A 12,027-nucleotide genomic window follows, 5' to 3' on the forward strand; every position below is an offset into this window, starting at 1 on the left:
AGATAAGACTGTCTTAGGCGAGCACATTCGATAACGAATAATAAATAAATGAGGTTGATTGCGGGAAGATACAACAGCGTTTGCTTTTTAAGCATGTTCCATTGGTCAGCTTGTAATTCACGTGTGTGATAAGATTTAAGGTATGTGTAATCGGACGTTACTTCTACTGTAAAGCTTGTTTTATAAAGTGTAAAAAACAGATTCAACTGTTTAAAAACACATTGCGCATTCTCAGATTCTATAAACTCGTAAAGTCTGACTTCATACGGCTCCATCTTGGTACTAATGTGCTGTTGTTACCATGGTTGCCAAATAAAATAAGCACTACAAGGACGGTTCGTATGTTGCATTTCTTGCAGGGTTGGATTATTACCGATTACCCATCTGTAACAACACCTTTAAATCAGAGCTTTAAATTATCCAGCGACTTTAATTATTTTTAATCAAGTTTGCTGCCAGGGTCAGTGTAGGCTTGTAAACTACAGAAGATTTATCCATGGTTAATCCCCTTTATTTCTATAGTATCCTATCTTATCTCGTTACTTATCTCATAAAACAAAATACAGAATTTCTTTTTTCAACACTTTTTCAATTTTCGATATATTTATTTTCTCGACGAATGTGTATTCAACATAAAATAAAACTTTTAGCAGTTACGCTCATTGTTTCGATCATTATCGGTTAGCGATATACATATAAGCTGTCATGTGAATCAAATTTTCGATATTCTTTTCCGTAAATCTATCCTATATAACTTTCTGCCGACAAATTCCGGTATCGTTATATCCACAGTTAATGACCAATATTGCTAAATATAATGCGAAAATGTATATTTATATGTATAAGGGTGCATCAATGCCACGTATCTCAATTCTGTAGATAGAGGATAAAAAAAGGAATAAAAAATTATTGGATCAAATAAGGATTCTAAAAAACGATAACTGCGAAGGGATGAAAAATGAAAATTTCACCGGATAATAATATGCTTACCAAATGCTTTGGTTTGCGCCTATATATATACTTATAAAAATAAATGGTGATAAATTTAGGTAAAAGAGGTCTTTTGTATATCCCTTTCTTATGCCTAGCAGCAAATGTCTATGCATTTAGTCAACTTTATATCTCTCTTCGTCTGCATTGACCTTCACTATTTTTTATGTTTATATGTATATTGTTCATTGCAGGGTAGCGAGAGGTGTGTAAGGGTTGGAAATTCTACTCAATCTAATTCTGTAATTATTTATATTAACAATCAAAGCCCGTGATAAGCGCATTATTAGTGTAAATTGCCAAAGTTTCATTCGATCATTTTTAACATATTATCCAAGGGATACGTTTTTGACCTAATATTTTTTTACTCCATTTTCCATCCTTTGATCATTGTTTTAGGGACACATTACACGAATATTGATTCACCCTGTATATTATTGTTTTCAGCCTGTAGATAACTCAGCTTCCTGTCGGCAGATGGCACTGATGTTCGTTTCGATCTTTTGGAAGTCTTCGGATTCGGGAATCGGGGTGCAAACTGCAAACACTGCAAACTACTGCAAACTGCAAACACTAGTTGCAAACGGTAACGGCGCCGCCGTAGGGTTGCGGCAGGAATTAGGAGCTCAAGCAGGAGTATTCTGCTATTCTACAGCATTCTACAGTCTGCTGATCATTATCCCTCTCTTAATTCTCATTTCTTTGTCTATATTAATTTTATTTAAATAGGTTTAGAAATTCTGAAGAGATTAAAGCATTTGATTCAGTTTAATAGCTTTTTAAGCTGTATTTAAATTTAATAGAATATATTCAAAAACATGTCCAGGCGTAAAAGAATTAAATAGACGTCATATCCGGCATGGAACATATGTATGTATGTATGTATATGGAACGAACACCTCGTCCGCGCACGACCTCGGTATTCGGTAACCATAATTCAAGCTACTCTACGAACACACTCAGAACCAGTCGAGAGAAAAGGCTAATGTTTTCGTGGTATTTGTGCTTGTGTATGCGCAAGAGACGTACATATACTGTTGAACTAAACTTGACGTTGTGTAGAAAAGAGAACTCTTTAATCATGCGTTTTCTTTTAATCATTGGTAACCATTTAAGTATTTAGAGTGTATTCTGGTTTCAGTCAAAAATTGTAACAGATCACAGGCTTATTAGAAATAGCGTTATGTTAATGCAAGGACAGAGAATAGTGATGATATAATAAAGTAGGGAAAGTATGTGTCGTAGTCACTGCAGACGGACAATCTGCCATGATAGATGATCCGAATGCGATCGCGTCTTTACCGCACTTGAAAAAACTGTTCAGTTCTTAGCAAAATGCAAGAAAGCCACTGTAAGAAGAGCTTTTATATGGTAAGTGTAAGACCTTTTCTAATGCGTATATGTTATGTATGTGTACTTGTAAATATTCGTGAAAAAGAGAAAGAAAGAGAGAGAGAGAGAGAGAGAGGGAGTTAGCACACGAAGCTGTGCTGTGTATTGTATTCTCTACAGACTCACCAGAGAAGAGTGAGCACTAAGCATGAATAGTATATATGTTTTAGGGCGCAGAGAGCTCTGTCAGCGCCATTAGCGTTCAGTTCAGGGCATGGTCGACAAATAATATCCGTGCCGCGTTCTCCATTCACATTCCTTTCGTCAATTATCATTACCTGTACTTGTCAATTTTTCTATCAGTATTTAACTACAGAGTTGCACTGATTGCCTAAATATGCTGTCCTATAGTATTCAATTAAAATCTACCCACTTTTTCTTTAACTATTAAATTTATTTTTCACATTGATAGATAAAACAGAAATTTGTTGACTAATAGTATTTATATTATTCCTTTTGCCTTGTATAAAAATATAATATTTATTCCATGTTTCATATTGCAGTAAATGTACAAGGTACAGAATGGTGGTGGATTGTTTATCAATTCAGGCCTCGGCAGCTGGAGCAAGGAAGCAGGAGCGTAGATTTGGGAACTCTGTAAATACAAAAATGCAACCCAGTAATGGAAGTAATGCTGGCAGTAGTGGTGGAGGTATGACACCAAAAGAGCTATCTGATAATGATGACTTGGCCACTTCACTGGTACTGGATCCCTATTTGGGCTTTACAACTCACAAAATGAATATTAGGTAATTTTAAATCCATCTTTCCTACTTAATATGTTTTTCTATAATTTCAAATGATTTGCATTAAAGTTTATATCTGAATAGGTACAGACCTCTTAAAGCAAATAAAGAGGAGTTAAGAAAAATAATTTGTGATTTTATTCAAAGTCAAAATTATGAGAAAACATATAAAAAACTTATGGGTGGAGACTGGGGTGCAAGACTTCCCCATACAAAATCAAAACAGCAGCAAATTAATCTTGAAAAACATGTAAGCTTCATAGCTGAAAATTCTATAAAATCATATAATTGAATCTTGTTCTCTCATTCGGTCATATAACTTGTTACAGATTTATCGGTATCTTCGTGTATTTGACAAAGAATCTGGTTTTGCTATTGAGCCATGTTATAGGTACAGTTTAGAAGGACAAAAAGGTGCCAAGATTTGTGCAACTCGTAAATGGTTGAAGCATGATAAAATTCCTTGCCTTGTTGGTTGCATAGCAGAATTGAGTGAAAAGGTTGATATAAACAACATACTAACAAAAAGATTGCTGGCCCTTGTAATAAAAAATTAATTATAAATTATTTTATAGGAAGAAGCAGCTTTACTTCATCCTGGTAAAAATGATTTTTCAGTTATGTTTAGTTGTAGGAAAAACTGTGCTCAGTTATGGTTAGGACCAGCTGCATATATTAATCACGATTGTCGAGCAAATTGCAAGGTAACTGATATAAATGATTAGAATAGAGATTATATAAATTGAGATATGTATGAAACTGAAAATTGATTTGACTATGTTGAAAAGTTTGTAGCGACAGGTAGAGATACGGCATGCGTTAAGGTTCTTCGTGATATTGAAATAGGAGAAGAAATAACTTGTTTCTATGGTGAGGATTTCTTCGGCGATGGTAACTGCTACTGTGAATGCGAAACGTGTGAAAGAAGAGGAACGGGAGCATTTGCCAGTCAAAAGCCAGGCGAAGAACTCTCTTCTGGTAGTAATATTTATTTCTTTATAATCCAAAGATAAAAGATTTTAGATTCATTTCAGAAAATTTATTTGGATTGCAGGATATCGTTTAAGAGAAACCGACAATCGAATTAATCGAACGAAGCACAGACAGCAACCACCGAGCAGGAATAAGCAGCAAGCTAATAGTACGTTGAGCGAAAGGAATTCAGTTCTTGTTGGTAACGTTGCGGTTGCACCGCAGTCCCTGAGTATAAAAGAGCTACGTCGTAAAGGTTTGACTAAATACGACGCGGAGCTATTGATTGCACAGGGCTGCCACTTTTCGACTATTGCACAACAGGAATCTACGGTAAACGATGGTGAGAACGTTTTGCACATTCCTCGCCCTCATCCGTCTACCATTGCCACATCAGTAACGAGGAATCTTAGAAACAAACAGCAGGAAATCGGCAATGGTAAATTCGATGCTACGTGTACCGACGGTAATATTATAAAAAATAATCAGAGCCTCAGGGCTTCGAGACTTCAAAAAAGAACAGAATCAAAAAAATCAAAGATCACAGATGGACCTGAATCTGGGTTAGATGTCCAAGCCTGTAAAAGCACTGAAGATCTTGAAGAAATGAATATTTGCCGAGACCTGAACGATAGGAATATGGAAAATAGTGAAATAGAATATTCCAAAGAATCTAGGCATCATTCTAGACCTACAAACCTTCAGAATGACCAGCGACCAGTGTCTGATTCAACTCGTAACAATGTTGTCAGTGAATCAGTCTGTTCTATTTTCCCCGATATATCATGTTCGAACCGTTTGCAAGAGACGGAAACAATGGAATCTACGGAAGAGCTGTCCAAGCTTTTGTTGGAATACGATCCTAAAAACATTAATACTCTAAGCCCTACGACTTTTAAAAGAGGTCATTATAGTACAAATATCTGTGATCCAGCTCGAATCGACTCGGGAGCTCTTCCATGGTCCAAGGATAAAAATAATCCTGGTACGATCTTGAAAAATTATCAAACTTTCTCAACGAGCGAGACTGAAATTAATTTGTATAAAAAACCAGGGAAGTCTGATAATTGCAATAATACGTTAAATACGATGAACGGTATAGAATCAGGGTCAACAGGACAGAGCTTACGAGTGGGGGAGAAGAGTGTTTGTAATGGAGAATACAATAAGATTGATTGCATAGCCACAGTTGCTTTGGAAAAATGTCATATTTTGGAGAGAAATTTAGGGAAAAAGTATGACCAAATGTTGAATAGGGATAATGAAAAATTTGTGGATATAGGTACAATGAATAACCAGAAGAAAAATGGTGGAGGATGCAGTGCGAAACGTCTGGACAGTCACGCAATAGAGGAAGATCGAAATAGTTTCTTGATCAAGAGGGAAACGGATGTTACAGATAGTAAAAATTTCCTGAAGGAGGCAGAAAGAGTGAACGATATTCACGTTTCAAATATCAAAGAGACGAATGAAGATAGTGCCCACATTGCTACTGATAACGTCGAAATTAGCAATTGTAATATCAATCCAGCTACTAGTAATTCAGAGGATAGTAGGAGCTTCACATTGAAAAGAGCAGATTTTCTTCAGCAAGAAACACCTGCTATTGATGCAAACTTAAATGCTCCAACGAAATCACGCAAGAGTCAAAAGAAATTATCAAAAAATTGCTCCTCTAGGTCCAGTTTCATCGCGATAATAACGGATAATAATCAAGCGGATTCTAGTGATAGCAGTGCAGTTTTGGCAGGTGTTAATGCTAAACGCATGGCCAAAGCGAAGAGTCGATCAACCAGAAGTCAGAAAAAAAGAGAAAAATGCCAGAAAGAGGCAAGTGCTGAAATCGGAGTTGCTGATGATGATTCCGGTATACAAGGCGATATTTATGAATTCAGTGAAGAAAAGGAAAGTAATTTAGAGAACATCGATATGACATCTGCAACAGCTCGACGTAACAAATATGAAAATCGATTTTCTCCCTTAACGGCATCTCGACTGCAAGATGGACAATTCAACGATGATTGCGATATAGCCGAGCCTCCGGTACTAGTGCGCGAAGAGCCCTGGCCTCCTGCCGATCATAATTCAAGCTTGCCCTTGGCCTCCACAGTAAATAAAGAATCGAGAGAAAAATTTTTGGAGCCTTCAAAGGATTTAAAAAGGTCAGCGATAGATGTAGTAAATTGCGATGACAAACAAACAAATTTAATTTAATTGTGCCAAAGAAGAATATTTTGTTTGCTGTTTTAATCGAACGAGTTCTTTTTTTTTCAGACCTGCGGTACCTGTTAGTGTAAATACTAAAAGATCAAGCGCCTCGTCAGATTATCAATGGCAAACCGCTAATTCGGACTGCCGCACTTATCCTACGACTCCTGAAAGGCCAAGTGGCAGGTTAAAGCTTACTTTACGTGTAAAGAGGTCTCCAATCTTAGATGAAATTGTCGAATCAGGCGCCAGTCTCAGTGAAGATAGCTTCGAGCCTGAGTATGAAGTTCTCCGCGTAGAAGGCGTTGAAAGAAGTCGTCATAGGAAAAAACATAAAACCAGGAATCGCGAAAGGCGGAACAGAAAACGTGAATTAAATTTAGACCCACCTCCACCACCAATGAAAAGGTTGCGATTAATTTTTGGTAATGAGACACACACTATTCATCTACCACATTCTTAACAACTATAGATTGCCATAAATTATATCACAGATTTGACATCATTACAAATAGAAGGAAAATCTTTCTTACTGTTGTATTCTTGTACAGCCTCTTTAGTTATAGAGGCTATTCAAAAACTATGATATACCGCTATAATGTATTAACTTTTAATTTATTCTGAGCGAACTTCTTAACATAATTTTGATTTCTATAGCATCGACTGATAAAGGCCTAGAATCGTACATTACGCATAAATCGGAAAAATGTTAAACGACAGTAAGTACCATAACAAAAATAAAAAATCATATATTGCATTGCAAAAGTTCTGATGAATATATCTCACTCAATGTTTTTTCGAATTGAGAGGCTGCGACAAAACAATTTACTTGTAGGTCTGTAACATGTATAATAGCTATCTCTTAACTAATTATTCAACTAGCTCAAGTCTAGCTAGTAATAATATACATTACACGATTAGTCCTAACCCAGAAGCGTGATAAAATATTGGAAAAATTGTAAATAGTGTTTGTATAAATTGTATGTCAAAACTGATTCGTTATGGCTCGATCTGGCAAATCTCAATATATTATGTATAGTTACGTATGCTATATTCTGCGTAACATATAATAAAGCGTAAAGAGATTTTTAAGATCGGGCCTAAAGTATTCCGTATATACTACATATTATACAGGACCCGCCACTTAAACTGTATCAGTAATTGAAACGTTAAAAATTGGGAAGGAGCGAATAAACAAATTATTGGTTAATGATATATAAAAAGGAACAAACAAATGACTCTCCACCTTTCTCAGTCACTTCTTTTACTCCTGTTTCAAAAGAAGCAGAAGTATATAATAAACTGTTTTCATTTAACAATCGAAGATCTAATATGATTGTCGACATTAATATGTTTATTACCTCCTTTCACGTTTTTAGTGCTTACAATGACTAAGGGGACTTACATGCCGGACTCTGTATAAGTAGGTTTGTTCGTTTTTCTGTAGTTTCGATACAATTATCTTCATTCTTCATATAGGCTGACGGCAAAAAGTGTAGAAAGTACTACAGCTAAAACGAACAGTCTAAATAAGTATTGTAGTATCTCGGAATTTTGGGCTTTCGATGTACTTCAATATGAAACAAACAATATTGCATACGCTACATATTAATTGATAAAAACTTGAATAAAGTAGCGAAGTATTAAAAATATTTTTTTCCACCAATCTTAAATCAATTTTTGTGTTAGAATTTTAAGTGTAAATGTTAAAACAATGTTGTAAAATTATCGAAACGAAATTGTTATATTTTTATTATTTGAATCTAAAATCATTGTGGAAACTGTGTTTTACATAAAATGGATTAAATGTGTGAAGATCGGCTATTAATTTTTCTATTCTATTGTCTGTTCATTAAATAAATATACATTATCTCAAGCTGATCTATCTAAGTATGAGTTTATTGTAAGCATTTTAATAACGAATTAGGCTTCTTTATATTTTCGTTTTACGTCATTACACGCATTACTACTTACTATTACTACTACTACTACTACTACTACTATTACTACTACTACTATTATTATTATTCTCATTATTATTATTATTAGTAAAGTCACCGAAAAGATGTTGAACGGATGCAGGACTTACATGTACTAGCCTACTATTACAATTAAAATTATAGGTAAGAAAAGATTCCTTTACATTATATTATATAATGTACCCCTATAATGAATAGCGAAGCGGTCAGCTTTTGCGATAACTGTTGTTTAATGTACGATTACAGGACATTGCATACACTGAATAGCGTATCTGTGATCAAAAAGTACTACTATGTTAATACCAGAACGATGTCAAATTGAAGGATAAGTTGCAATTCATGTTATTATGAAACATTTTAACTGAGCTTTTACAAATAGTGCCGATTTCCGAAAAGCGGAGTAAATTTGTAAAGTTGCACAGCTTCGAAAAAGTTAATGTCATTAATCTAATAATTTATTTACTATGCATTGTTATTGAAAAATCATGCTCCATTTGCAGTAGATAAAACCGGACAATATATAATCGATTTCATAGTTACTACATCAACTACATGTAATGCAGGAAAAAGATTAATAAATTACTTAAGAAAATTGTATAAAATATAATTGAGTTTTGTTTTGGGTCTAATATAGAAATTATAGAATGCGAATATATTATCAAATCTAATACTCATATTATACTACATATTCGAGTTAAATATCCAATACCTTATCTATGTGATATAAATATAACGATGAATATAAATTAATATTGTAATATTAAATTATTCATCTTTGTACATGCACTTACTATGCAGCATATCTAATTTATATACATCGAGGTTTGTTTCAAAACTTCCTTCTTAACATAATCTTTGTATTGAAAAGCACTATATTTAGCAAAAATATCAATATTCTTATTTTTTTAGATCGCGTAACGTTAATTATCATTTGTAAGAGAAAATGCAACAATTGCTATATGATAAAACATTTCTTAAAGCAAATTAATTACTTTAAAAATATTTACTCTATAATTTAGTGTTAAAAATGTTCATTTTTAACACTAAAATATGTTTTGTTTTGTAGTTGGTTCTACCATCAGAGGAAATTGCTAATGGAACCATTATAATAGGATCAATTTTACCATCTATGGCGCTATGGGATAATAACACTAATAAAGAATAGTTAATGTATAATCTGTAATACAAATAACTGTTGTGAAATTCTCTAACTAAATTCTTACCGAATATATATATATTAAACACTATCGTTACACAATGTTAAACATTGCTAAATGCATAAATGCGCTTAGTTTTATTCGTCTCAAAGCGTGTGCGTATAAAATCATTTGAACTTTTCTGTTTATAAATGATAAGTAGTACATCATAAAATTTTTACATATCTTTTTTTCTATAAATTTACATAGAAGAGGTTTCAAAATGACTGCGGCTTCCAAAAAATGAATATCTCATATTATTGGGATTAATGGATTTTTAGCTGTTGTGATTGGAAGCAGTGGAGGCTACTTAAATAGGGTGCTTTCCAAATTTCAATTAGCCTAAAATCAACACAATCAAATACAAATAGTACAGTTTGTGTGACATACAATGTATCATTTGTGTCCGATTATATCGATTTTTAGGCTAATTAGAAAGCTCCCATAACAATATCAATGATTTGCAATTATTATAATAAATCAAATAAATAAAATGATGGTTATAAGCCCTGGGGCCCCTGGGGGCTGGGGCGCTGGTCTACCGACTACCATCCGAGGGCCCAGCGGGGTGAGGAGACTGGTGAACTCACGGTCGTAGTCGTTCCTCCACCTCGACTCAAGTTTCAATACTATAGTTTACGTAACATATACTATAGTATTTTAGCCTGAGTCGAGTTCGAGTCGAGGTGGAGGAACGACTATGAATACGACCGTTGAGATTCTGATATTCTGATGAGTCTGATGATCACTTGGTTACAGGTTGGGCTGGGTTGGTTGGGCCAGGCCTGATTGCCTGAAAGACTGTCTGTGCTGTGAAAGACATTTGAAAGTATTTGAAAGTGCTAAGTTTGTAAGGTTATGTTATTTTTTTCTAGTAAACAGTTAAAACATATTTAACGTAATCCAGAATGAGCGCATTTAATAATTTGAAACTTAATTCCTGGATTATAAATCAATGCAAATCAATGGGTATAAATTTATATTAAAAAGAATTATTTATATTGTAAGAAAAAAAAATATACCATACATTTTTTTATAGGCTTAAAACAACCCACTCCTATACAAGAAAACTGTATTCCACATATATTAAATGGAAGAGATTGTATTGGATGTGCCAAAACTGGTAGTGGTAAAACACTTGCTTTTGCTTTACCAATTTTACAAAAACTTTGTGAAGACCCATATGGAATTTTTGCACTCATATTAACACCTACAAGGGAACTTGCTTATCAGGTAAACATTTTCCTGTTCATTCACATTTTTCCATGACAACTTAGCTAAAAATTGTGCTAGATAGGTGACCAGTTTGCAGCAATTGGAAAACCAATTAATTTAAAAAAATGCGTTATTGTTGGTGGAATGGACATGATGGTACAGGGATTAGAATTATCAAAACGACCACATATTGTTGTTGCAACACCAGGAAGATTAGCAGATCACTTAGAAACTTGCAACACTTTCTCCCTATCAAAAATAAAATTTCTAGTTTTAGACGAGGCAGACAGACTTCTGGGTGGACATTTTGATAAACAACTAGGAATAATTTTTGCAGCTCTTCCAAAAAAAAAACAAGTACTTCTTTACAGTGCTACAATGACAGACACTTTATCAAAAGTTAAGCAAATTGCTTCAAGTAATGCATTTATTTGGGAATCTAAAGATGATGATGGATTAGCTACAGTAAAAGAGCTTGACCAGCGTTATGTATTATGCCCTAAAGATATTCTTGACTCATTTTTAGTGCAAGTAATTATAACTTTCAGGGAAACTAATCAAGATGGATCTGTAATGATATTTACTGACACCTGCAGGTACATTTGTTTTTAATTTATATATTTATAATGTTAAATTAACGTTTTTTTTTTTTAAGAAACTGTCAGTTATTATCCATGGCTTTAAATGATGTTGGATATCCAAATGCTGCTTTGCATGCTATGATTAAGCAAAAAGACCGTTTAGAGGCACTATCAAAATTTAAATCTAATCATATACATATTCTAATTGCAACAGATGTTGCAGCTAGAGGTTTAGATATACCTACTGTCCAGTTAGTTATTAATCATTCAGTACCTAACGTACCAAAGGAATATGTACATAGAGTTGGCAGAACTGCCAGAGCAGGTAGAAAAGGTTTAGCTGTTAGCTTAATAACACTTCACGACATTAAATTATTACACGCTATTGAGGACACTATTGGAACTAAATTGAAAGAATATAAAATTGATGGTAATTTATCTACCTTGAAGCATATTGGTATTTGTGAAATTACTTTAATTATAAAATTAAAATGCACTAACAGCGTTTATCTTTTTCTAGATAAAGATGTGCTTACTAATTTAATGCAAATATCAGTGGCAAAGCGGGAAGCTGAGATTAAACTAGACGAAACTGATTTTTATGAGAAGAAACTGATTAATAAGCGAAAACAGTTAATATTAGAAGGCAAAGATGTAGATGAGATAGAGCAAATTTTGTTCAAAAAGAAGAAAACTCAAAAACCAAAGAGAATAAAGATGTTAAATTAATTATAAGCTTTAATTGAAA

The 12,027-nt window shown here is 33.8% G+C and overlaps 2 protein-coding genes across 6 annotated transcripts; both read left to right on the forward strand.

Annotated features, from left to right (window-relative positions):
* Window positions 1-61: 61 nt before the first annotated feature.
* LOC136785601 (histone-lysine N-methyltransferase KMT5B-like) lies at window positions 62-8,997 on the forward strand. 5 transcript variants are annotated; one of them, XM_066746739.1, is made up of 10 exons: window positions 267-335; window positions 449-499; window positions 1,438-2,361; window positions 2,886-3,131; window positions 3,213-3,378; window positions 3,458-3,628; window positions 3,704-3,832; window positions 3,917-4,106; window positions 4,183-6,262; window positions 6,375-8,997. In XM_066746739.1, exons 4-10 carry the CDS (start codon window positions 2,905-2,907, stop codon window positions 6,769-6,771), a joined length of 3,360 nt encoding a protein of 1,119 aa, XP_066602836.1. In that variant the 5' UTR covers window positions 267-335; window positions 449-499; window positions 1,438-2,361; window positions 2,886-2,904; the 3' UTR covers window positions 6,772-8,997. The 5 variants fall into 5 exon arrangements, with proteins under 5 accessions (XP_066602837.1, XP_066602838.1, XP_066602836.1 ...); XM_066746740.1 differs by lacking the exons at window positions 267-335; window positions 449-499 and adding an exon at window positions 62-140; XM_066746741.1 differs by lacking the exons at window positions 267-335; window positions 449-499 and adding an exon at window positions 82-140 and having other exon boundaries at window positions 1,468-2,361.
* A 1,183-nt stretch (window positions 8,998-10,180) lies between these two features.
* On the forward strand, window positions 10,181-12,015 carry Dbp45A (putative ATP-dependent RNA helicase Dbp45A). Its single transcript, XM_066746391.1, has 5 exons — window positions 10,181-10,452; window positions 10,523-10,716; window positions 10,777-11,294; window positions 11,354-11,709; window positions 11,800-12,015. Exons 1-5 carry the CDS (start codon window positions 10,392-10,394, stop codon window positions 12,006-12,008), a joined length of 1,338 nt encoding a protein of 445 aa, XP_066602488.1. The 5' UTR covers window positions 10,181-10,391; the 3' UTR covers window positions 12,009-12,015.
* Window positions 12,016-12,027: the final 12 nt, after the last annotated feature.

This window comes from Prorops nasuta, unplaced genomic scaffold (genome assembly GCF_024137725.1).
Source record: "Prorops nasuta isolate Cenicafe-Biocafe unplaced genomic scaffold, Cenicafe_Pnas_1.2 PNAS00003, whole genome shotgun sequence".
In the NCBI taxonomy this organism is placed as follows: domain Eukaryota; kingdom Metazoa; phylum Arthropoda; class Insecta; order Hymenoptera; family Bethylidae; genus Prorops; species Prorops nasuta.

What these genes read in the sequence shown, in the direction of transcription:
- Dbp45A (XM_066746391.1), top strand. Translation starts at nt 10,392, where the DNA reads ATGAGCGCATTTAATAATTTGAAACTTAATTCCTGGATTATAAATCAA. An exon ending in CAAGGGAACTTGCTTATCAG is followed by an intron (nt 10,717 to 10,776) that starts GTAAACATTTTC and finishes AAATTGTGCTAG; the next exon opens with ATAGGTGACCAGTTTGCAGC. An exon ending in ATATTTACTGACACCTGCAG is followed by an intron (nt 11,295 to 11,353) that starts GTACATTTGTTT and finishes TTTTTTTTTAAG; the next exon opens with AAACTGTCAGTTATTATCCA.
- LOC136785601 (XM_066746740.1), top strand. Translation starts at nt 2,905, where the DNA reads ATGGTGGTGGATTGTTTATCAATTCAGGCCTCGGCAGCTGGAGCAAGG. An exon ending in ACTCACAAAATGAATATTAG is followed by an intron (nt 3,132 to 3,212) that starts GTAATTTTAAAT and finishes ATATCTGAATAG; the next exon opens with GTACAGACCTCTTAAAGCAA. An exon ending in TAGCAGAATTGAGTGAAAAG is followed by an intron (nt 3,629 to 3,703) that starts GTTGATATAAAC and finishes ATTATTTTATAG; the next exon opens with GAAGAAGCAGCTTTACTTCA.